At 51.0% G+C, this 25,629-nt stretch overlaps 2 protein-coding genes across 2 annotated transcripts; both read left to right on the forward strand.

Annotated features, from left to right (window-relative positions):
- The first annotated feature begins 799 nt into the window (after positions 1 to 799).
- Positions 800 to 20,552, forward strand: COL9A3 (collagen type IX alpha 3 chain). The gene is made up of 19 exons (XM_054173670.1): positions 800 to 867; positions 2,772 to 2,825; positions 4,215 to 4,268; positions 4,795 to 4,848; positions 5,562 to 5,615; positions 6,710 to 6,763; positions 7,168 to 7,221; positions 7,517 to 7,570; positions 8,735 to 8,788; positions 9,560 to 9,604; positions 10,492 to 10,545; positions 10,926 to 10,979; positions 14,931 to 14,984; positions 15,723 to 15,794; positions 18,311 to 18,346; positions 18,612 to 18,656; positions 19,192 to 19,224; positions 19,584 to 19,730; positions 20,484 to 20,552. The coding sequence occupies exons 1-19, from the start codon at positions 853 to 855 to the stop codon at positions 20,550 to 20,552; spliced, it is 1,056 nt and encodes a 351-aa protein (XP_054029645.1). The 5' UTR covers positions 800 to 852.
- A 1,297-nt stretch (positions 20,553 to 21,849) lies between these two features.
- On the forward strand, positions 21,850 to 24,482 carry LOC128898582 (collagen alpha-3(IX) chain-like). The gene is made up of 3 exons (XM_054173671.1): positions 21,850 to 22,333; positions 22,640 to 22,717; positions 23,892 to 24,482. Exons 1-3 carry the CDS (start codon positions 22,201 to 22,203, stop codon positions 24,065 to 24,067), a joined length of 387 nt encoding a protein of 128 aa, XP_054029646.1. The 5' UTR covers positions 21,850 to 22,200; the 3' UTR covers positions 24,068 to 24,482.
- Positions 24,483 to 25,629: the final 1,147 nt, after the last annotated feature.

The raw sequence follows: 25,629 nt of genomic DNA on the forward strand, positions 1-25,629 counted from the left end.
TTCTGGCAGGTCACGTGGAGGCTAATGGGAAGATGATGCTATTTCTGCAGGTTTAATTCAAGTTACCCTGTGGAACAGACTGGAAAATGACATTTCTGCTGCAGAGGTGGTGTCTGAGCTTTTATGAAAAGGGAGCAAAAACCCCCAACCAAACAAAACCCAACAAACAAATAAATGAATGAAAAGCTTCTTCCTTCTCCCATAGGTTTTTCAAGTCCCCTTTACATTTGCAGGCAGGTTCTGATTTGTTCCCAGCCAAGGTGCAACTCCCCACCAGGGGCTCACCCACCCCTGGACATCTGCAGTTACCAGGTTCATATTTTTTTGTAGGCCCACTTCTGACAAACTCTAATGCTTGCCCTTCTCTCCATCAGGTGATTTGTGTAATGGAAATCTGCAGGGGTCAATGAATGCCTGGATTTAAATCTGTTCCTCATGCTTTCCAAGATACCCATCCAGCATCCCTGGGGAGCTGTGGGTCTCCAGTATTGTGGACTGTGGATCACTGCTAGCTTTCAGAATTTCTCAGAGTCCATGCTCCAAGTGAGGCAGACCATTCCCAGATCCTTGTTCTATGGGTTACAGGGGGGCTGGAGAACTCTTTAGGACGTTCTGCCCTAGGACAGTGCTGATCAGTGCATGATGACAGCATGTGTTCAGTGTAAATACACTAAATGCATTAGATTTAGGGAATTTAGAGACAAAAACCCCCATGACCAAAAGGGTTCATCTCTGTCTAGTAATGGAACCAGCTTCCCTGCATGTGCTGTGTGTACTTGATAAGCCAAAGGGTGTTTCTGTTCCTTGCAGTGCCCAGCCCTGTGCCCACCAGGTCCTCCAGGTCCCCCAGGAATGCCAGGATTCAAGGTAAGAAAAAACACCAGCTTCAGAGGTAGGGGTCTATCTCCCCAGATAAATCCCACCATGAGCCCCTGGGATTAAACTGGTTTCTGTACAGTACCTGCCTCCTGCAGGCTCCACAGCTCTCCAAACCAGCCAGGCATTTACCTGGGTTTATGCTGTTGAAACAGAAAACCCCTAAAGAAGCCAAAGATGAGACAGGATGAAGGGCCTGAGCCTGCCTTCTGTGTGGTGTTCCCCCACTGAACTCTGTCCTGCAAGGTGTGAGAGCTCTCCTCTCACCTGCATCCTTCAGGCACCTGCCCACATCTGCTTTGTGGCTCCATCCCTGCAGACTCTGTTAGATGGAAGATTTAACTGCAGCCATTTCTTCCTGCAAATGAAATTTAACCCAAGCACAAAGATTAAAACACAGTGCAAGCTTCATTAGGCACAGCTGAGGAACAGGAGCACGAGGAGCAGCTTTCCAGGGCTGCCTCAAGAGCAATGTGCTGCCTTCTCAGGCTTCAGAGGGCTGGCAAAGTCCCACCAGCTCTTCAGTTGTGCTCCCAGGCCCTGGAAACACAAAGGGACACCTTTTACTGTGGCAGGACATACCTTACATGATTAAATACAGTGTAGCTGTCATTTCACACCCAAACCCTGCATGATTTAAATGCCATTTAATTGTCATTTTGCACCCACATTTCACATGACTGAATGCAACTTTACACCCAGCATTTATATGATTAGGTACAATGGAAGTTCTCCTTTTGCACCCAGATTTTACATGATTGAATGCTATTCTACACCCAGCATTTTTATGATTAGACACAATAGAGGTTCTCCTTTTGCACCCAGATTTCACATGGTTAAATACAATTTAGTTGTCATTTTATCCCCACTGTAGTACCAGGCAGCTTTCTCTCTATGCTGTTTGATTTTGGTCCACACATTCCAGGTTGCAGCCCTCAGGAAGTCTCACTCAGCAGTTGAGCTTCTCCTCTGTCCCCTCTGTGCTTCACATCAATGCTGAGCAGTAGGTTATACTTCAGCAGTGAGCTGAAGCTACTCCAGCTGGCAATGGAGGGAACATCTCCTGGGCAATGCTCTTCATTCCTCATGAACTGACCTTTTGCAGCTCTGTTTGGTCTCTGAGCTGAGTCAGAACTATCTTTACACATCCACAACGTTGAGGGTAGAACTATTCAAAAGCCAGAGCTTGTGAAATGTTAAAAACCTGAGAAGGTCTCCAATTATGATGCAAATGGTGCCCAGGACCTTTTGGGTGGTGAGGAGTAACATCTGCCACTGCTGGAATTAGCCTGGGTCTCTCCCACAGTAATAGGAGGGAAGCCAAGAAGCAAAGTGAACCTGGGTGTTTATGCAGGAGATTTCAGTGGGGCATGGATTTCTCTGCAGGCATTACAAATGACTTTGAAAGGGAGGTGAAAGATACAGAATGGGCTTTTGGTCTCATTCTCAAAAGTGATGGGAGCTGTGTTCTGGTCCCTGACCTTTCATTGCATCTGGAGACCTGTAGCCTGGTCCCACCACAGGTCACTCCTGAAACTTGATCAGTTCTGACCCAGTGACACCTACCACAGGAGTGATGTGTGGCTGGCTAACCCCAGAAGTGGCCCCAGGGCAGTGGTGGACTCCCCATCCCTGCAGGGATATAAAAGCCACATAGATGTGGTGCTGAGGACCATGATTTAGTGGTGATCTGGCAGTACTGGGTTAACAGTTGGACTCGATGACCTTAAAGGCCTCTTCCAGCCTAAACAGTTCTGTGATTCTGTTCACACTATTGATTGTTTTCCCAGCAGGCTGTTTGTGTTGTGTGGGTTTAGGTCTTTGCAGCTATCTCACAAAATCTGAATTCTAAAAGGCTGTGCTGGCATGTGAATAATTGGAGCTTTCATTTCTAGGGACACACTGGTCACAAGGGAGAGCCTGGTGAAATAGGAAAAGATGGAGAGAAGGTAAACTTGAATTTACAGGGGGTGGGGGAGGGGTTTTTTTTCTCCTTAAAAGCACCACAACTAAGGATTTCTTCAAGAAAAGAGGGAGAAAGGAAGCAATTGGCTCAACAACCAGAAGGGCACTGGCTACAACTGCCTGAAGGGAGGTTGTAGCCAGGTGGGGGTTGGGCTCTGCTCCCAGGCACCCAGCACCAGAACAAGAGGACACAGTCTCAAGCTGTGCCAGGGGAGGTTTAGGCTGGATGTTAGGAAGAAGTTCTTCACAGAGAGATTGGCCACTGGGATGTGCTGCCCGGGGAGGTGGTGGACTCATCATCACTGGAGGTGTTTAGGAAGAGAGTGGATGGGGTGCTGGGTGCCATGGTTTAATTGATTAGATGGTGTTGGGTGATAGGTTGGACTCAATGATCTCAAAGGTCTCTTCCAACCTGGTTAATTTCATTTCTATTCCATTCCATTCCATTCCATTCCATTCCATTCCACTGCTCTGCCTGTGTGACCATATGCTAATACCTCCAGAGAATTCATCTTCCCAATAACCAGGATGTTGAGATCACTCTGATCTTGTTCCCTGTGCAGGTGTGGCAGTTTAGGCTGAGTGCCTCCTGCTGTTGCCACACAAGATACACCTCCTGTGTCCCAAGTGTCCAGCCCAGTAGGTGAACACAGGAAACAGTGTGTTGCATACCCATAATGTCCTGCTCCCCATAAATTCATCAGCAAAGTCTCACAATTCCTCTTGCTTCTCTCCCTACTCCTGTGAGAGATGCTTTCCTGTCTGGCAATGGTGGGGGAGTATCTCAAGGTCTCTTAGGCCTGGCTAGGCCTAATGCCAGGAGGAGAAAGGGGGGGAGCAGTCTCAGACCTGGCCAGTCTTGAGACTAGCCTAGCAGTGGAGGGGGAAGAAAGAACCCTGGGGGCTATGGGTGTACCCTCAGGTAGGGAGAAGGGGAGTGCTGGGAGGTTTTTGGGGTATGCTGTAAGGGGACTCTGTGTGCTTTGGGCTTTTCTTTTGTCACTGTGCTTGTAGCTCTCTGGAAAACACTCACTGCTTTCCCATTTAAACTTTCCATCCCTCCTGCACTCCATTTGTGTCAGTCTCAGTTTTCTGCCCTGGTGAGAGGCAAGAGAGGATCTGCCTGGCCTGAAACCAGGACAGCAGGGATGTCAGCTTAGGACAAAGCCTGGCATTAACCACCTGGGGAAGTTCCTGACTGATCAGCTGTTCTAGCACCTAGAAGAATGTGCCTGTAGAATGGGAGCAAATTCTGAAGCAGAAAGCTAGGTGGGAGGAAGCTCAGGGCAGAAATACAATGGGGAGGTCCCTGGCTTTCTGTTGGCAGGCTCCTGCTGTTTTGCCTCTTGTCTAATTCTTCTTTCCCTTCTCAGGGTAGCCCTGGACCTCCTGGACCTCCAGGCATCCCTGGCAGTGTTGGCCTGCAGGTAACTCCTACTCTTCAGACCCAGTGCCCTTGACCTTCTCACTGTGAGACTCGATGTGGCCATCAGTCACCTTGCACTGCACAGAGAGCTCTTGCCTCTGCAGGATGGCAGAGATGGAAGTGGATGCTGCTGGGACAAAAAGTCATGCTGGGATTTTTTTTGTGTTCAGCTTTAATTGAGGTCCTGTTTTGGGTACCTCATCTAGGATGAGACAACCAAGTGATGGCTCCTCTGATAGAGCCCTGGACACCTTTTGGGTGGATCTGAGGCTGAGCTCTGGGCTGCTTTGACAGCCTGGGGTGTAGGCTGGAGAGAGCAGGCACTCTGAATGCATGTCCACACAGTGTCACTTGCTCAGAAGTCATCACCAAAGAAGATGTCTTGTTTGTGCACCAGAGGGCTGAGCTTTTTGCCACCCTGCTCTGTTTCTTAATGTTTCCTGTGTTGCTGAGTTGCTGCCTCAGGCTGTTCTGTCCTTGGGTGTTTAAGTGTGAGTGGGTTCTAACTGATTGGTTTTCTCAATTAGGGCCCAAGAGGACTTAGAGGCCTCCCTGGCCCAATGGGTCCAGCTGGTGACAGAGTAAGAAAAACCTTCTTCTGATTTTTGTTCTCCCTCCAGCACCAGTTTGTCTTGTCTGAGGTCCAGGTGGTTCTGTCCTTGCTGAACACCAGTGGGCAGCTTGTAAAGATAAAAAGCGTAGGCAGGCTCTTCCCTGTGCTCCCCCAGCCCAGCCTTCCAAAGGCAGGAGGAATCCACATACCTGAGGGACTGACAGGACCCAGCTCAGCCTGATGGAAGCTTTCAGACCAGCAGGACAAAGTGCTGTCCCTGCAGGACTGACAGTGCTAAGGAACCTTGCAAAGCAGAGAAGTGATTCATGAACATCTCACTCTCTGTGCTGTTTCTTCACAAGCAAGAGCCAAAGAATCTCTGGGGGACAAAGAGTTTCAGGCCACCAAACCTCTCCTCTAGCTCAGCATGGCTTTGGACTTCTGCCAAGGTCCCTAGAGGCTGAATGGTTTTGAGTTGAAGTCATGCATTTATTTAGGAGCAACTGAGATAGCAAGGCCATGAAGGATACCAGTGCCTCACAGAGGTGATGGTGGGGAGACCCAGGGTGAAAACCTGCATGCTCAGAGAGGCCTCTTCTGCAAGACTGTGCTGCAAAGCAGCAGGAAATCTGGGGAGCCCCTGCGGGGCTTTGGGGTGTTCTTAGGCTGTGGTATGAGGTAGGGATACTGTTATTCCATCCTGCCAACCACAGCATTACAATGACACCTTATTCTTTGCAGGGTGACATTGGTTTCAGAGGGCCACCTGGAATCCCAGGACCTCCAGGAAAAGCTGTATGTATCTGCCTCTAATCACCTCTGTGGCCCTGCCTTCTACAACCAAAGCCTGAATTTTGTTCCTCCTGCACTAAACTCCTTGTTGCCTGTTGCCAGGAGGGCTGTGCTGACCATCTCCATCAGATTATTGCCTTTTTCCCTCTAGTCAGAGCAATCCTGTTACACCTGGCCCAAATGTCATGTCTTTCCCTCAGTCATGCCCAGTGACAGAGGAAGTTCACCACATTTCCATTGCTGTCTCTTCTTCACTGCTCTTCCCTGAGCACCAGGAGCTGTGGGCAAGCACCTGAGAGGGGCATCTCTGATATTCTTGGGAAAGAGTTTTGAGGAGGAATCAGTAAGCACCATCCTGAGCTTACATCCTTCGAGCCTGGCCTACTCCCAAGAGCCCACAGCTCACAGAAGACTTCTGCTGCCAGCAGAAACAGTTGTGTATGAAAGAGACAATCCTCATCCTTTGGCAGAGCCCTGGGGTGAAGTGTAGGAGAACTCTGAGCCTGCTCACTGCCTGTGGGCAGACCCCATACTCTCCTTACCCAAATATGAGCCCAAAGCTGCTTCTGCAGCATTGTGGCCTCCTTAAGAGCATTTTCCACTGGCCTGCCACCCAGTCTCTCCTTAGCATGGGTGGTGTGGCACCTGATTTACAGCAGGCACCCTCACCTGCCTACACAAGCTGCACTGCCCCTAAGGCACCCCCCACCCTCTGAAGACCCCTCCCTAGTCTTTGCAGTTGCAGAAGACATGAATCCAGGCTAAAGTGAAATGAGGTGCTTGCTGCCCACCCAACAGGAAATAGGAAAGGGATTTTTTTTCCCCCACTTTGTTTCTGCTTGAAGAAAAGACTTCATTAAATGCAGGGGAAGATGGTCTCTGCCCCAAGGGCTTGTTGGCAGAGTCCCTGCTGCAGTTCATCTGGGTGTCAGGAATTGCAGAGGGTAGCTGAGAAAGGGCAGCTGAGCTCCTGGGGCAGTGTGTACCCTCACACCTCTGCTGAGGCCAGCAAGCACCCAGAAACCCTGCAGCATTTACACCCTGGAAACATCACTCTGTGGGAAAGATGCTTAATGGCTTTTTCTCCTCTGTCATAGGGAATCCAAGGACACAAAGGACCTCGAGGATTCAGGGGGCCCAAAGGGGACACAGTAAGTGCAGTCAAACATCATCCTGCTCAAATCTGGGACATGGCATTCCAAAGAGCCTCCCTCACAGGTTTATTGTGGCTTGTCCTCCCTTGGTTTCTTTGAAAGGGAGGTGAAAGGGATGAAAGCATTCCTCTTAAGAATGAGATATTTACATTCTATTAGAGGTGCTTAAGTACTAAGGCCCCAAAGTGCTTCTTGCAGCCTAGAGCAGGGGGATCTCAGAGCTAACATCTCCATCCCTTGAAATTCTCAAGCATTTTTCCCAGCACTGGGCCAGCTTTTTTTCTGCTGTGTCCTAAAAGAGCCTGCATAAAGAGAATGAAACATCCCTCCAGAGCTGGAGGGACTGACTGACTGCTCTGATTGTGGCCTGGGTTAACCCAGGGTTTATTCTTGATTCCTAGGGCAGACCTGGACCCAAAGGAAACCCAGGGGCTCGTGGACTCATAGGAGAACCTGTAAGTCAATGAACTAGGGTGCAGCTCTCACTGTTACCCTCCTTGCAGCTGATGGGATAAAGCACCACAGGGAAAACCTTGCATCTTGCAGTCTTTGCTATCAGACTTCTGCTCTTTGGGTCTCTGACCTCCAGTGTTATCCCAGTTGGATTAAACCCTTAGCTGTACTGCTGGGAATGAAAATCTCCCAGTCCAGCTGGAGCTGGACCTGTTGGCAAGAGGTTTTTTGCTGTGATTGTATTTTGTTAAGCACAGAGTCTCCTCATAAGCTTAGCTGTGCTGTGCATGGTTGCAGGGCATGCCTGGCAAGGATGGACGAGATGGAGCCCCAGGACTCGATGGTGAGAAGGTTTGTAAAGTCCTATTTCACCATGGCAGGAGAGATTTCACTTGCTGGCCCATGTGTGTGGCAAAGCTGCTGAGGCTTAGCAAGAAAGAGCATGGCTGAAAAGCTTTGGCTTCTGGAAAGCTTTCCAGTAGTGTAACAAGTGCAGAAGAGGGAAGTTGCTGCTGTTAATTAATCCCAAGGAAATTCCTTCAAGAAGGAAGATGCATGTGTGATCTCAACCCAGCTGTGAGCCTGTGCTTAGTGGTTCCTGTTGGCTGCCTCTAGGCCTTCAGGGATGCCTCTGCAGAGCTGCTGACAGACACAGCTGTTTCTTTTAGCTGCCTGCAGACGCTGAGTGGTCAAGCACTGCTTCATAGAATCAATAAGGTTGGAAAAGACCTCAGGGATCATCAGGTCCAACCTATCAAGTCCAGCCCTCATGGCTAACTAAACCATGGCACCAAGTGCCACATCCAATCCCCTCTTGAACACCTCCAGGGATGGGGACTCCACCACCTCCCTGGGCAGCACATTCCAATGGCCAATTACTCTTTCTGTGGAGAACTTTCTCCTCACCTTGAGCCTAAACTTCCCCTGGTGCAGCTTGAGACTATGTCCTCTTGTACTGGTGCTGCTTGCCTGGGAGAAGAGACCAACCCCCTCCTGGCTGCAACCACCCTTCAGGTAGTTGTAGCCAGCAATAAGGTCTCCCCTGAGCCTCCTCTTCCCTATGCTAAACAACCCCAGCTCCTCAGCCTCTCCTCACAGGGCTGTGCTGGAGGCCTCTCCCCAGCCTCATAGCCCTTATCTGGACACATTCAAGAGTCTCAATGTCCTTCTTAAACTGAGGAGCCCAGAACTGGACACAGGACTCAAGGTGTGGCCTGACCAGTGCTGTGTAGACAGGGGCAGAATGAGCTCCCTGCTCCTGCTGGCCACACTATTCCTGATGCAGGCCAGGATGCCCTTGGCCTTCTTGGCCACCTGGGCAGTGTGCTGAGCTGCAAGGCGAGCTCAGGGCATCCTGTGTCCCCTGGGCACCCACCTCCTGTAGACACCACAGGTTCTTGGTCCTGCACTTATAGGGAGGTAGATTACAAATGCCAGTTTGGGAATGTGTCCCCTGCCTGTGTCAGACAGCTTTCCAGTGCTGGAGGGTCCCTCCTAACCTCTTGATATCCACAGGGGGATGCAGCTCGCGTGGGTGCTCCTGGAGAGAAAGGACCAAACGGCCTGCCTGTGAGTATGGCAGCAGGACCCATCACCATTGGGTGGCACAGCAGCTTGGCCTGCACAGAGATCCTTCCTGGGGAGAGGAGAGGTTCATTTTGTGTGCTGCCTCACAAGGAGCCCCATTTAAACCAAGAGGCAATGCACTTTGCCTACCATACCGATGAGAAGCAGCATACGAGACAGAGAGTAACACACCTGGAGGAGCACCAAATTCCACTGCAGTCACAGCCTGCCTTTTGGCCACTCTGGCTCTGGTTAAATTTAAGCTTGAGAGGGATTTTCCTCTTTCACAGCCCAGTGATGTACACCCCTTATGCAGGGAGGTAAGATTTGGGCTACAAATGACTCTTAATTCCGAGCCCTGCCCCTGGCCTGCCAGTGTTCCTTGGCACAGTGTTTCATCTCTCCAGTCTTCCAACTGCTTAAACAGAGGTAAAGATTTCCTTTCTTGCTGCCTTACAGAATACTTGGAAGACCCCTGGAGAAAGGTTTCTGCTGTGCAAAATGTTGCTGCTGCTGCTCCATTTATCTCTTCCTCCTCTTTGCTCTAATTCTCAAGGATGAGTGGCTGTAGAGCTGCTGGGGCAGTGAACAAAAGGCAGATGAAGCCATCATTTTCATGGGGAGAGCTGCAGCAATGTGACTCCTCCATGGCTTCAAGCAAACCTTGCTCCCTTGCATATCAAATCAGACCAGGATAACAAATGTAACAACTCCACTTTTTCTCACATTGCTTTAATCCTAATTCTTTATAATTTGTGGTGGGTTTTTTTTCAGGGCCTGCCTGGCAGAGCAGGTAACAAAGGCTCAAAGGGTGAACCAGTAAGTGAATGTCTTTACTGATGTGTTCTGGTGTGGGAGCCCCTAAGCTTGTCACAGCAAGACCTGTCAGCCTGGGAGGGGGGTGGATGTCCACAAGTGTACCCTGGGAGGAGTAACCCCAAAGGGATGGTGCCAGGGCTGGGTTCCAGGGCCAGCTTCAAGGCTGATGGCCCAGCTGCTGCTGAGAGAGCTCTTGTGGCCAGTTCAGTGGAGACAGAGCAGGAGGGTCATCAAGGGTTTAGTAAACCTCTGCAGGTAGCATTCAGCCTTTTGTCAGAGGTCCAAGAGCAGGCTTCACCTTTGGGGCTCAAAAGGGTGAGCATCCACAAGGAGGAGCAGGATTTTCTCATCTTGCCTTTTGAAGGCTTTCCTGCCCACCTCAGGAGAAAAGGTCCCACAGACCCTTAGATTGGCTCCTGCCTGTGAGATACCAGAGAAGAGCACAAAGCTGGTCTGGGAGGTGGCTTTTTTCCTGTTCCTCTCCCCCTCTTCTGCATTTGCCCCTCAGCACCTGCACCATTGCTTGTGCTGCTCCTCCTGCATGGGAGCACACTGCAGGAGGGAGTTTCTCCTTCCATAAAGGTGATGCAGAAATGAATGAAATGGGATGTCCTGGGCATGCCTCCCAAAGAGCATCCCTGACTCACTGATCCACTGCAGTCTGGGCACTGCCCTGGGGCTGGCAGCCCTCCTTAGCCACTGCTCTCAGATCAGGATGTGCAGCTCTCCTGTTCTTTGAATGTCCTCTTGGTCTTCAAACTGTGAACTTCAAAGACCTTTTTGTTTCCTTATCCAGGTTTTTAACTCCCTCCTCTGCTGCTCTAGGTAGGACAGAAGTGAGTCTCTGAAGTTGTGCACTAACTGAGGGCTTGCTTTCTCCTCTGCAGGGCAGTCCTGGAGAGATGGGAGAGGCAGGTCCCTCTGGAGAGCCAGGCATGCCTGTATGTATCCTTCACACAGCATGAGCTCTGCTGAGTGTGTTAAACCAAAACATGAAGCTGGAGCTCACTTGCTGCTTCCCTGCATGAATAAAGCTGTCAGTAGTGCTCTGGGTGCTGTGTTCCCTGCAGTGCACACCAGCCCATGGTGCTGAGCAGGCCCATGCTTCCCTGCAGATACCTGGAGAGCACAGTGGGAGCTTGGAGGGGTGGACTCCTTCGTGCACAGGTCAAAATCCACCAAGGCAGGTGGTGTGACCTAATGGATGGGCCAATGGGGCTGGGAGCTTGGGATCCAGAGACACATCCTGGCTCTGCAGTGGGTTGGGAAGGCTGGATTTGTGCCTGTTGAATGACATGACTGATTTTGGTGTTCTTGCCAGGGTGATGTTGGTGTTCCTGGTGAGAGAGGGCTGCCAGGACCCAGAGGAGCAACTGTGAGTACAATGCTGCTTGTAAATCATACACCACAACAGAGTTCAGGACCTGAGGTTACTCTGGCTAAAGCCAAACATATCCTCTTGCTGTGGTCTCTGGGGAGTTATAGCAGCAGCAGAATCACTCCCTCATCAGGGGGTCACATCCTGCTCTCACTGACAGCTGTGTGCAAAGGCAGTGATGCCTCCCATTTGCTCTGGCACAGAAAGCTGCAGTTGTCCAAGAGATTTGTGGAGCTGCTACTGCCAGACAGGAGAGATGGAGCAGTCAGCCCCCCCCTTAGCAGACAGTTCAGCTGAATGCAAGCCATTAATGAAGCTAAACTCCTGTTAAGCCATTGCCACCAGCACTTGAAACCTGCCCCTGTGCCTCTCTCACTTTCCTTGGAGCAGCAGAGCCTGGAGCCATACAAGCAGCAGGACTGGGAGGCCTGCACCTTTTGTGGGTGTAGAACAGGGGTGTGGAAAGTGTTAGAAAGCTGGCAGGCCTGGTGGGAATCACTTGCCTGTCTTGCTCAGAGCTGAGTGCTTTTCCCAAGGTTCCCAGCCACCTGGTGCAGCAGCAGAGCAGTTTTCAGGTGGGGAATCTCTCCATGCCATTTCCTTTTCCCACCCAGTGTTGTCTTGCTGGGAGGCTGTAGGTGTGAGCCCCCAGGAACCAAAGCCCCATCCACAGCTCTGTTTGCACTTGGACTCTGCACTGACCACTTTGGGAAACTTCTGGCTGAGACACCACTGAGCTTCCTCACTTGCAGGATCTCATTCCTGTTTGCAGTGCATTCCCTGCAACATCTCAGAGCCTGAGAAATAAACTGGAGTTGCAATGCAAACCTGAGAAGAGCTGCAGGGCTACCTGGTTGTGTCCCTGCTGAATAGCAGAGGTGGTAACACATGAGATCAGGTTGCTTTACATCTGGGGTGCATCAAGAAGAGTGTGGCCAGCAGGTCAAGGGAGGTTCTCCTCCCTCTCTACTCTGCCCTGGTGAGGCCACACCTGGAGTATTGGGTCCCCAGTTCAAGACAGACAGGGAACTACTGGAGACAGGCCACAAGGTTGTTTAGGGGACTGAAGCATCTCCTGTGAGGGAGGAAAGGCTGAGGGGCCTTGGGGTGGTTTAGCCTGGAGAAGAGTAGCCTGAGAAGACATCTGCTCAGTTTTGATCAAGAGCTAAAGCATCATGAGGATGGGGCTGGGCTCCTTTCAGTGGTGCCCAGTGACAGGACAAGGGCCAATGGGTACAAACTAGAACCCAGGAGGTTTCACCTGAACATAAGGAAAAACTTCTTTGCTGTGAGGGTGCTGGGCTCCACCACCTCCCTGGGCAGCCCATCCCAATGGCCAATCACTCCTTCTGTGAAGGACTTCTTCCTGACATCCAGCCTAAACCTCCCCTGGTGCAGCTTGAGACTGTGTCCTCTTGTTCTGGTGCTGCTTGCCTGGGAGAAGAGACCAACCCTCACCTGGCTACAACCTCCCTTCAGGTAGTTGTAGAGAGCAAGAAGGTCTCCCCTGAGCCTCCTCTTCTCCAGGCTAAGCAACCCCAGCTCCCTCAGTCTCTCCTCCCAGGGCTGTGCTCCAGACCCCTCCCCAGCTTTGTTGTCCTTCCCTGGACACCTTCCAGCAGCTCAACATCTTTCCTAAACTGGGGAGCCCAGAACTGGACACAGGACTCAAAGTGTGGCCTGACCAGTGCTGTGTACAGGGGCAGAATGAGCTCCCTGCTCCTGCTGGCCACACTGTTCCTGATGCAGGCCAGGCTGCCCTTGGCCTTCTTGGCCCCCTGGGCACACTGCTGGCTCATGTTCAGCCGGCTGTCAACCAGGCTGTGGAGTCTCCTTCTCTGCAGAGATTCCAAACCCACCTGACCACTGTGATCCTGGGCAAGCTGCTGTGGGTGACCCTGCTTTAGCAGGGGGGGTTGGACTGGATGATCTCCAGAGGTCCCTTCCAACCCCCAGCATGCTGGGATTCTGTGAGGACAAACCTGATTGTGCTCATCCTGCTGGAGCTGCCAGGATCACTTCTATTTTGTCCCTCCCCAAGCAGTGCTGCTGCTGAGGTTGGGCCTGACCTTCCAGTTGGGCTTTCATTTTGCTTCCTTTTTTTTTCCCCCCCACCTCTCTCTTAATCTCATTTTGAAACCCAGAAGCCCTCAGCACCTCTGGCATGCTTTCTGCTTGAAAGAAATTGAACTGTATGATGATTTATTGTCCGTGAGCAGCTGCTCCTTAAACTTCCAAGGAAAGGGAACTCAGCCTTGGAAACAAACTAAATTAATAATGTTTGCTTGTGTGGCTGCAATTTTTCATCCCAGCAGCTGGCTCCACGAGAGACATCCTGCTGCTAGAGCCCCAAATGAAATGCAGCCAAGCTAGGCAGTGTTGGTGCAGACTTCTGCTGTGGCTGCCACAGGAGCTGAACCCCTGATTATTTCTAGCCTGGCTTGCTCAGCTCTGATTTCCTGATGTAAATGGACTGTAGTTAAGCCTGGGCTGTTGTGGGAGAGGTGCAGGATTTGTCTGAGGTTAAGGCTCTTTCTGGCTCCAAACAATTGGATTTTATTCAGGGGATCATACCAAGGGTTTCTTCCTAGTCAGAGGGCTGTCAGGTTCTAGCAGGTCCCATCACCTTTAAAAGCTCTAACACAGCAGAGTCATTCTTGAGGCAGCTTTCCCTTGTTGGAGCCCTCACAAGTTCCTGACTGGATTACAGGCAGAAAAGAGAAGTGGGAACAGCAACCACAAGAACACCTGAGCCTTTTGAAGCTGCTGCTGCTGCTTTATTTCAGCTCCTTCCTCTGGGGCAGAACCTGCTTTCTGCATCAGGTTCTGGCCATGCTGGTCTGGGAGCCAGGCAGGGATAAGGGCAGCTGGTTTTGATCAGGCTCTGGGTCACACACATCACATGAGGATTTCCTCATCAGTGACAACCAGAAGATAAGAGAGACAGTGGGGATGCTGGGGTGCCAGGGAGAGTTTGTAGGGCTAACCACTAGGGGAAATAAAACTGTATCAGGAGGAAACCACAGATGCCAGTTCACCACAGGGCACACCTGCACTCTGCAGCCCAGTAGGCAGCTGGGATCTTGGGTAGCTGGGGCAGTCCATGCTGACTGATCCTCTGCCTGAGGCAGCCAGTTGGGAGCTTGTGTCCCTTAACACCCAGCAGAGGCAGCTGTGAAAGGAGACAAAGCTGAAGTCCCACCTTGTGACAGCAGCTTGCCCAAGGCTTCTGTGTCAAGAAGGCACTTCACAAAATGGGCTTTAGATGCCTAAATTGGGCTGGTTTTCACCACACTCTTGATCACATCTGTGATTTTTCTCAGTGGAAAGCAGTTGATGCTCCTAATGATAAGGTTCATGTTCTGCCTAGTGAGCCAGGCTCTTCAGAGAGGGCTTTTGTCCTTGCCAAGTGTGTGCAGCACACATCTTACAGGAGTTCCTTGCAGACCTGCATCAATTAAAAGCCTGATCCCCCACCCCTGGAGCCACTGCAGGTCAGGTTGGTTGGAGCTCTGAGCAGCCAGCTCTAGCTGCAGGTGTCCCTGCTGACGGCAGAGGGGTTGGACTGGATGAGCTTTAAAGGTTACTTCCAGCTCAACCCATTCCATGGTAATAGTGGGACAGCAGATCCACCTGAATGGGTTATTGTCTGTGCTCTGTCTTGCTACCACTTCTTGCTGTCATGGATCTGTACTAGTCATGAGTACAGATGAAGCAGTCATCTGTAGAAACAGGCATTGCTGCTGCTGGTGAGAAGATAACAACACTAAAGCTCAGCAAACACCAAGCACCACTCCCCAGTGGCTCCTCAGCACTGCCACTGGGCAGCATGTGCTGCAGTACAGAACTGCTCTCTCTCTCTGTCAGCACTGAGACAGTTTCCTGACACAAATGACTTCCCCAGCCCTGACCTTTCTCCTCACCCAAGCTTCTCTTTCTGTTTTTCAGGGACCTCTTGGTCTTCAAGGCCCCATTGGAGCCCCAGGTGTCAGAGGTTTCCAGGTTGGTTTGCTGAGGAGGGTCATTTCATGTGCCTGGTGTCTGCAAGCCTCTGGCAAGACACCTGCATGATGGCCACAAGCAGTAGGAGGAAACATCTGTCCTTTTGCCAGAGCCAGCCAGCTTCATTACCACAGGACACTCAGAGCAGCAGGCCAGGGGAGCTGCCTGCTGGCACACTTTCTAGTTGTGTTTGCTTGCAGAAGAAGGGTTTGAGTTTGACCCACATAAAGACACCTCAATTTCTCCTCAATCCAGACACCCTCACCCCCACTGCCCCAGCCTGAATGTGTCTCCAGTGAGCTCCTTCTGCTTTCTGCTGCACTGGAAACTCCCATTCCTTCCCTTTCCCAGGGAGGCTTCCCAGCCACTCTCCAGTCCTCAGTGAAACTGCCTGAAGAGCACTGGATGGTGCTGCCTCCTGGGAGCATCACTGGCTCAGCAGTCACAGATGTGATGCCAGTAGTGGAAGACTCAGAGTATCCAGAGGCTGGAGCACTTTGGCAGGGTGGCTGACCCCAGTTGTGACACCAGGCAGAAGCTGGAGTGAGCTGTGCCAACCAACACAGGTGGTGGCAGCAGTCAGCAAGGGGCCCTAGGTCCTGGGAAAGGGAGGAGAGAGGACATCTGAGACAAATGAACTTTCTGAGCACCTTCTGGAGGCTGCTGAGCTTTGGGGATGTCAAAACAGCAGAGGTTCCTGGCACCCTAGGCTGTAGCCTGCTTTTGTTTTCCTAACAGGGTCCCAAAGGTGCCAGTGGTGAGCCTGGGCTGCCTGGGCCAACTGGAATTCGTGGAGAGCTGGGTGACAGGGTAAGGAGAAGACATCTCTGACTGATTCCTGTTTGGGAGGAGAGATTAGAGCATAATGGGGCCCCAGCCACAGTGGGGCTGGTGTCCCCCCAGCAAACACAAGCAGGTTTGGTGGGTGGGCACACTGGCTGTGCCAGTCTGTGCCCTGAGGCTGCTGCATGCCCAAGATGGAGCCTGCAGCAGGCAGCAGGATTTGTGCATCTTGGCTCTTCTGTCCTTGGTGCAGTTCTGGAGCTGCCACTGGTTGGGATGGGTTGTTTGAGAGACACTTTGGCCTCCTGTCTCAGCCAGAAGAGATGACTGGTTGGTGGGTGGGTTTCTTTCCTTCTCAGTACACTGATCTCACCAAAGCCTTGCTCCTGAGGAGCACAGGAGAGCTGCTTCATGCCCTGTTGTTAACTCAGATGCTTGAGCAGGTTTCCTGGGTCTCTTCTCCACTGCAGTTTGCTCAGTGGTTTCTCTGTGTGGACAGCAGCACACCTGGGCCCCACACCTCAGAAGAAATGCCACTTTCTATTGAGAGGAATTCATGCTCCTGTCAAAGGAGCCAGCAGGGCAAAGTGAGGGAGGTTTGTTCAGGGCTTGCAAGGAGAACAGTAGCTGTGTGTTCAGCAGCTCCCTCCACTCCAGCTCCAAGGTGAAGTCTCTGTGTAAGCAATCACAGCAGCACCAGGGGGGTTTCACAATGGCCCTTCTGTGCTGGCTCCAGGCAGGGTTAAAAAAGCCTCTTGGAGGGACTGTGAGTCTGGAAGTTTGAAACAGGAGGGTTATTGTGGAGCTGTGGGGTTCTGACTGCATCCAGGGCTCCATCCTGGTGAGAAATGGACATCAGGGGGGAAGAGGCCCCTGCACAGAGCAGCCTGGTATCCAGAGAGCTGTTCTGAGCAGGAGGAGGAAAATATTCCTCCCTCTTACATGAAAAAAACCCCAAGCCACCACAAAAATGTGGGCTGCATTTCTAGCTCTGGAGTTCACTGCAGTTACTCTAAGAACTAATTGGTGATTGTTTCTTAACACCCCAGCTCATTAGCAGCTGTCCCCACTAAAGCATGCTGTGGAGGTTTGGATAATGATGGAGACTTCCCACCTCCACCTGTGGAACTGGCATCAGAGGAACTTCCATCTGCCCAGCCAGTGTGGCAGCCACGTGTGCCCACAGCCTGCCTGGCAAAGCTGTGCCAGCAGTCACAGAATCAGAGAATCAGGAAGCTTGGAAGAGACCTCAGAGATCATCAAGTCCACCCCTGGGCACAGGCCTTGGGCTGGGAAGACCCTAGAACCTCAGGCTATGTCCTTAGAGCTTCAAAGCCCAGCCTTTGCTGCTGAAGGTGATGGTATCTGCTGGGGGATGGACATCTGCTGGGGCTTGGACATCTGCTGGGTTTGCTGTGCTGCCAGCCCAGCCTGCTCATCCTGATCTGTGTAAAAGAGAGCTGCAAACACAGATCTGCTGCTCCATGAAAGGAGTCTGGAGCAGGCTGCCCAGAGAGGCTGTGCAGTCTCCTTCTCTGGAGACTTTCAAAACCCAGCTGGATGTGTTCCTGTGTGACCTACTCCAGGTGCTCCTGCTCTGGCAGAGGTGTGGGACTGGATGATCCTTTGAGGTCCCTTCCAACCCTTAATGTTCTGTGATTCTGTGATTTGAGTTGCCTGGATTATTCATGGGCTGATAAGCAGCTCAGCATCTAAATGTGGGTGGGTTTTTTTTCCCTTGGCTGTGGTGTTCTGTGGAGCTCAAAGTCAGGAGCACCCAACTCAATCCCCAGGAAGGCTGTCAGTCTAATAAAGCCTTCAAAAGCCATCCTGCCCTTTTGCCCTCACAGTACACAAATGGCCATGTCCATTTTTATACCATGAGGCAAATTCAATCTTCTTCTTCTCACATCTTCAGCTGTGAAGGGCAGAGATCAATCCACCAGCCTGGACCTTGGCCTTTAACTTGGCTGTTTGCAGAATTGCTGCTTTGGCCCTGAGAGTGAGATGACAAAAAGTGGAATGCAGAGGAGCAGAAGCACAAGAGAATTCCAGCCCCCTGGGGTGGATATGAAAGATGACTTTTGTGGCACAGGATTGAAAGCACAGACTTCATTTTAGTGTGTTTAGGGAACTGAGGAGGATGGAATGAAGAAGGCCAGTGTGGAAAACCAGTCCCAGGCAGGTGGGGAGCAGCACCAGGAAAGTCTCTCTGGTGTGGTTGGATGGGGACTTGGTAGGCAGAAGGACCACCAAGGCTGATCTGGGAGGTCCTGCAGCTGCTCTGCACTGGCACTGGCATGGCAAGGGGCCTGAGAACCTGTCCTATCACACAAACCAGTGCTGTAGAGAGTGCCTCAAAGCTAGCAAGGATGCTTAACATCTCCTCTTACTTCTGAGAAGTACAAATGAGCTTTGGACCTTCCTGCCTGGCAGATGAGAGCCTTAAGTTTCCAACCCCTTGCTGTGTCTGACTGCAGCAGGAATTCACAGGACAGTAACAGCTGGAGCTCATTTGCCTTCCTTCTTTTACTTATCCTCAGGGTCCTGCTGGTGTTCCTGGTCCCAAAGGTAACCAGGTAGGTGACAACTTCAATGCTGGTGTCAGCAGAGGTATTCAGACCCTGTCTGAGGCAGAGCCAGTGACAGCTTGTCCTCCCTCCAGATGAAAACACTCTGGAGCAGGCAGCAATAAGCCCTTCTTTGGTCCCTTTGTTTCCTGTGTTGGTGAAAGAGATGTGGTCTGTTGGAGTGGGGAGCCAGGGAATGCTGTGTAAAGCAGGAGGCTCCTGCTGGGGGCTGTGACCAGGAGCTGCAGTGCTCATTCTGGTATTTCACTTCCAGGGCATTGCTGGAGCAGATGGCCTCCCAGGTGACAAAGGAGAACTGGTAGGTGTCTGTGAATTGACTGATGGGTTTAGAGAGGCATCTGTCAAGAACTTCTCTGGTCAGTCAGGGTTAACCATCCAAGAGCTCCAATGCTGCTGGCTGTGAGAAGGAGAAGGCAACCCAAGCCTTCCCACCACCATGTTCATGGTGTGCATCAGCTCTCCTGTCTCCAGGAAGCACCAGCCAGCCAGGGTGGCCTTTGCAGGACTGTGATGTCAGCACCCTCTGGGCACGTTGCTCCTCAGAGTGGTCAGCATTGCTCTCTCCATGGGGTTTTGGTCCATCTCAAGGAGCAGCCAGGTTGCCTGTGCTCAGTGTTGGGAGCTGGGGCAAGTCTTGGTGTCAGAGTCCTCTCCCTGCTGTGCCAGAGCTGAATCTGATCTGCAGCATCCTGGTATCATCCCTGGCCCCTGTGCTAGAAGAGCCCATGAGGTGCCATGTGCATGCCATGGTGGCTTCCTGGAGCCTGGGAGCTCTGAGCTCAGAGACACATTTCTGAATGGCTCATTCTTACTTGTTTTTTCCCTTCTAACAGGGTCCCTTTGGTCCTCCTGGCCAGAAAGGAGAGGTAAGGGTCAGACATTGAGGACTCATGCCCTGAAAGGTTTGGCAGTGAACGTGCTTGTCTCACCTGTTGATGATGTCTCCCCATGAACCACGTCCTGGTGGTGTTTCCTAGCAGCTTCTTTCCTCCATGCTGTAAAACCTATGACAGTGAGCATGGTTTTTTGTGGCACTCAGATGTGTTTGATGGTTTTGCTGCAGTGAGGACTCCTATCAGCATGTCCTGCCATGTAAACCCACCCATAAGGAATGTAGGTGGTTCAGCCAGATCAGCTAGGGGAGCCTGAAGAAAGGCTTCATCCCCATGAGAAAAGACTGGGCCACATCTTCTATTCTAAGTGTTGTTTTGCTTCTTCATTGCAGCCAGGAAAAAGAGGAGAACTTGGCCCCAAAGGTGTCCAAGGACCTAATGGGACAGCTGGAGTACCAGGCATCCCAGGGCATCCAGGGCCCATGGGCCATCAAGGGGAGCAAGGTGTTCCTGGCATCACAGGGAAACCTGGACCTCCTGTGAGTATCATCTGCTCTTGGGGCACAGGCAAGGGTCTCTGAAGTCAAGAATGAATGGGCTGTGGGTTTTGGATGGCATGTTCAGAGAATCAGGTCCTGCATTTGAGCAGGCAAGAGCAGGTAACAGCTCCTGTTTCAAATGTCAGACCTCTGTCTTGGTCCAGAGCTCACCTCTCATCAGTCAGAAAAGGCCAAATAACCTCCAGATGCAGTATCTGGCCTAACATGACAACCTCTGCCATTTGCATGACACATTCTGCAGCTTCCAGTGCCTGAAGAGGGCCTACAAGAAAGCTGGGGAGGGACTTTTTACAAGGGCTTGTGGAGACAGGATGAGAGGGAATGGATTGAAGCCTGAGGAGGGCAGATCAGGACTGGAGATCAGGAAGAAATTCTTTGCAGTGAGGGTGGTGAGACACTGGAACAGGTTGCTCAGGGAGGTTGTGGATGTTCTCTCCTTCCAGGCCAGGTTGGATGAGGCCTCAAGCAACCTGTTCCAGTGGGAGGTGTCCCTGCCCATGGCAGGGGGTTGGAACTGGATGACCTCTAAGATTCCTTCCAACCCAAACCACGCTGTGATTCTGTGCATTGAAGATGTCATCTCTAGAAGAGGGGAGATAAAAAGCCCTCTCTTCATGTGGGATCCTGTGCTGCTTCCTGAGCAGCTGGAGATGCATTTTGTACCTGAAGCTTGTGAGGGATGATTGTTGATGACATGGTTTGTGTAAGGACAGATTCCTCTGTTCATTGCAGGGCAAAGAGGCCAGTGAGCAACACATCAGAGAGCTCTGTGGGGAGCTGATCAATGGTGAGTGCCACTGAGAGACAGCCAATTACCATAGTGAGCTGGGGGAGAGTAGAGCACACCAAAGCACATCCTGGGCTGCATCAAAAGCAGCGTGGCCAGCAGACCGAGAGAGGTGATTCTGCCACTCTGCTCTGGTGAGACCTCACTTGGAGTGCTGTGTCCAGCTCTGGGACCCTCAACACAAGAGAGACATGGACCTGATGGAGCAGGTTCAGAGAAGGCCACAAAGATGCTGAGAGGGCTGGACAGGCTGAGAGAACTGGGGCTGTTCAGCCTGGAGAAGAGAAAGCTCTAGGGAGACCTTAGAGCTACATTTCAATAGTTGAAGTGGACCTACATGAAGGCTGGGGAGGGACTGTTGAGAAGGGCTTGCAGTGACAGGACAAGGGGCAATGGCTTGAAACTGCAGCAGGGTTGATGTAGGTTGGACCTCAGGAGGAAGTTCTCTACAATGAAGGTGGTGAAATACTGGAACAGGCTGCCCAGGAATGTGTTTGAGGCTCTGTCCCTGGAGGCATTCAAGAGCAGACCAAATATGGCCCTGGGCAGCCTGATCTGGTTGGAGGTGTCCCTGCTGACTGCAGGGGGGTTGGACAAGATGACCTTTGAAGGGCCCCTTCCAACCCAGTGCAGTCTGTGAATCTGTAGAACATGAGGTGGCTCCTGAGACCTGGCATTTGTGTGTCTGACTCAGAAACAAAGCACTGACCTCTAATGTAGGGCAGTTACTCAGGAGGTGACCTGCTTCAGGAGGTGACCTGCTTCAGGAGGTGACCTGCTAGGCTGGGAGAGTCTCATTTCTTACTAAACCTGGTACTTGAGACTGCTTTGTCATGGCAACCAAGTGTGCTGAGAGCAGCTTTGACACAGCTGCCCTCCACCCACACCAGCAAGTGTCTGCCCTAACCTGACCCTCAGCTCCCAAGGAGAGCTCTTTCTTCTTTGAGGTTACTCTTCTGCACTGAGGGGTTATGTTCCCTGTCTGGGGTGAAGTTAAGCTCTGAGCATGCAGCAGGAAGCTCACTTGAGGGATTTAGCATTTTCTAGAATACCTGACATCTTTTAAAGTGGTTGAGGAAGCAGGAACTGGCAATGGTGTGCTGACCAAAATCTCCCTCTCTGGAGATGTGACAAACCCCCAAAAGCCACAGCTGAGCTGCGAGGACAGATTCAAGATTTCCTTCTGCCAGAAGGAAAGGCAGGGAGCAAGGTCTGAAGGAGGCCTACAGGAAGGCTGCAGAGGGACTGTTTACAGGGGGCAGTGGTTTGAAATTAGAGAAGAGGAGGTTTAGACTGGATGTGAGGAACCAGTTCTGCACCATGAGGGTGCTGGAACACAGCAACAGGTTGCCCAGGGAGGTAGTTGAGGCCTCATCCCTGGAGACATTGAAGTTCAGGCTCTCAAGGCTCTGAGCAGCCTGCTCTAGTGGAGGATGTCCCTGCTGAGTGCAGGGCAGGGCTTGGACTGGGTGACCTTTGGAGATCCCCTCCAACCCAAACCATTCTCTGACTGCATGCTGTGCAGTTCTCAGCTGCTCACTGCCAGCCTTGGTGGCAATCAGCCAGGCAGAGGGGCAGTGTTGGACACACAGGTTTTGCTTGTTCTTTCCAGAGCAAATTGCACAGCTGGCTGCTAACCTGAGGAAGCCCCTGGCTCCTGGGATGACAGGGCGGCCTGGCCCAGCTGGGCCCCCAGGGCCGCCTGGAGCTGCAGGCAGCGTTGGGCATCCTGGGCCTCGTGGTCCTCCTGGATACAGAGGGCCAACAGGAGAACTGGGTGACCCTGGCCCCAGAGGTAAGGAAGATTTGACCAACTTGCTTCTCTTTGTGAACTTGCACTAATTTCAGCAATGGAGGACAAGAGGTTAGGCCTTGGGCAGCAGATGGAGGTCCAGAAGGCAATTTATGATTGGCTCTTTGATCTTAAAGGTCTTTGCCAACCAAAACAATTCTGTGATTTTATGCTTCTGCATCTTCAGGATTGCAGTTTAAGGAAAGATCCCAGAGGTGTCCTGAGGACTTTGAGCTTCTCTTGCTCTTTCTCCTTCCTGTCCCTGGATCCAGCTGCCACTTCCATTGTTGAAACTGTCTGTGATTGCAGGTGACACTGGAGAAAAGGGAGATAAAGGACCTGTTGGCCAAGGTATTGATGGGCCTGATGGTGATCAAGGACTTCAAGGTAAGGATGTACAAGTGATTTTGTAAACCAGGACTAAAGCAGAGCTTAAGAGGCAATAGAATACTGCTTGATTTCGCTCACCTGCCAGAGCAGCTCTTCCAGTTGTGATCACATCTGTACAGTAAGCTACAGGCACCAAAAGAGGCTCTGCACCCACATCATTTCATTAACCCAGAGTCTTTTATACCCTGTTTCTTAGATGCTCCCACAAAACAACTGCGTCAATCTGTAAAAGCTTTCTTTTCCAAAGCATGTCAGAAGAGGCTGATTCACAGATTGGATGTTGGGAGCTTTTGTCCTATTCCTGGACTAGGGCAGGAGATGTAATCCATCACTGGCATGAATTGGGCACCATCTATTGATCAGCACAAAGGCAGACATGCAGGATTTCAGCCCACCTGATGCAGCTGTCCCTGTATCTCAGCTCTCCCCCACAGAAGCAGAATCATTGTAGAGTATTCTAGAAAGCTCCAGTGTCTTTGCTACAGAAATTAGCTTTTGATTCATTACTTCTTTTTGCCCCTTCAGCCACCAAAATTAACACTAACAGCTTGAGGCCAGCCAAAGCAGAAATTGTTTTTGCCAATAAACTGTGTTAGACACTGCTCTAAAGGCAACTCCTTGCCTGTAATGGCAGGGAGATGTTCTGTGTCATCATTCTTTCTCCTCCCCTTACTCAAAATCTTAATTACAACTAGGCTTGGCCAGCTGCAATGAGCTGAGGGAGCTGAAGGCCACGGCAAGCTGGTGGCCAGGAAGGAGGGAGAGTTGTGAGCACTCCTGTTGTCACAGTCAGCTACTTGCAAGCTGCCATCCAGCATGTCCTTTGCCATCCCTTGGCTGTCCAGGGATGCTATACAGTAATTCTGATTACAAAATCCTTGTTATTCATACACTGAGGCAGCATTGAGATGGATTCCAGATCGAGATGCTGTGTGGTGACAAAAGCTGACACTGCACACCCACCTTCACCTGCAGCCAGGTAACACCAGAGAAGCCAAAGGTACTCTAAACAAATGCAACATCCAGGGCAGAGTCAGGCCACATTTATTCACCACCTTGTACTCGAAAGGCCACAACAAGGCTGAAGTACAGAGAGCCAAAAGCACTTTAAGAACATAAACACATACAAAGTAAGACCAATTCAGGTCATCTCTTTCTCCTTCTGTTTTAGGGCCACCAGGTGTACCTGGCATTACTAAGAATGGTCGAGATGGTGCCCAGGGTGAGCCTGGCCTTCCAGGGGATCCTGGTACCCCTGGTGCCGTTGGGGCTCAGGGAACCCCAGGGATCTGCGACACGTCGGCCTGCATGGGAGCGGTGGGAGCGTCGACTTCCAAAAAGTCATAGAGCAAGAGCAGGAGAGGAGAAGTGACTGAGTATTTAAACAGAGAGTGCTTTGTAAGGGAACAGACAGAATCCTCCTAGTGATAAATGGACAGATGTTCCTTCTGTCCTATTCAGTGGAGACATTGACACAGTTCTAGGAAAAAGAAAGCATCAGCTGAAAGCTTTTAATGAGAGATGCTTTACTTTCTCCACCCCCAGTTACTTTCACTGCTAAACAACCTCACCTTCCCTCCCTCCCTTTGTCCAAGAGACCTGCAAGAGGCAGCCCTGTTCCTTTCTGCCCTCAGTCCCCCCCTAACTGTGTACTAAAGATCACAACTTGTCTGGATAAACCTTTGGGCCTCGTGGGTTGAATCCCTCGGTGCTGCTGGCACTGACCTCAGCCACGCTGGCCTGTGCACTACGATCGGTGCTCCTGAGGTATTTGAGCACCCAGCTGCTGCTTCCATCAGTGGAAATCAGGCAATTAACCATCCCCTGTGTTAATATCTGGCCTAAGCCCAGCCCCTAGTTTGAGGTACATGCTGCCAGCTCCCAGTTTTCAGCCTGCAGCTCAAGGCTTTGCCCAGACTAGGAAGCGGTAAGCCTCTTGCACCCCACGCTCTGCAAAGGTGTACTGTATATATTTGAACTGACAGGGGGGGATTTGTGTACATTTCCTTATGATAAGAAAGGAAAAGAACAGCATTTCCACCACCTCTACTTAAGCTATTTGCACAGTAATTGTGACCAAAACCCCAGTAAAGAAAGCTAATAAAAGGATGCTCTTCTCAAGCCCTGCCACAGCCACCTGTCTGAACCGCTGTAAAAATAAAAGGAGATTTTTTTTAACCTTTTCTTTGTGATGGTCTAAGTTGTCATTAACACACAGCAAATGAACTCAGCTGACCACCACTTCCCCCAGCTGCTGCCAAACTGCCCACCCCCCTGCTTTCCAGCAGTGGTTTGGGTGTGTGTACCTGAAAGCTGCCAGCACCATCTGATTTGTTAATTACAGTTCAGAAAGCCACTCTCAGCTCGCAGCCCCTGTTCTGTCTCTACCCTGTGTGCTCAAAGCCTGGGACCAAGAGAGTCAAAGTCTCCTTTACATTTCTCTTTAATTTTTCAATGTGAGCATCTCTCATTTTCACCTTTAAATCATTTTCAGTCTTTTAAACAGGGAAATAGTTTGTGCACTTAAACAACCTCCTCTTTGCCAGCGTGCCACTGAAGGGACAGCACAAGACAGGAGACAGACAGTAGAAATGGGTCTGTGTTAAAATAGAGAGAGAAGCAAACAGCAAGGGTGTTAAAATATTTAGGACAAATGTGAGCTTGATAATATCAGCAGTGTGTAGAAACTAGGCACTTCATTAATGAACCAACACAACCTTCAAATCTTTAATGGAGGGGGGGAAAAAAAATGGGTGTTCTAAGAGGCTACTGGCAATTGCTTTTTTGGCTTGAAGAGCACATCTGCAGCAAGTCAAATAACAGAGTGATGGTCTACAACTACTCTTAAGGCTACTGCAGCAACTTAAAAACCCAAAGGACAACAGAAAAAAAACAAACCCAAAACAAAG

This window comes from Dryobates pubescens, chromosome 26, assembly GCF_014839835.1.
Source record: "Dryobates pubescens isolate bDryPub1 chromosome 26, bDryPub1.pri, whole genome shotgun sequence".
In the NCBI taxonomy this organism is placed as follows: Eukaryota; Metazoa; Chordata; class Aves; order Piciformes; family Picidae; genus Dryobates; species Dryobates pubescens.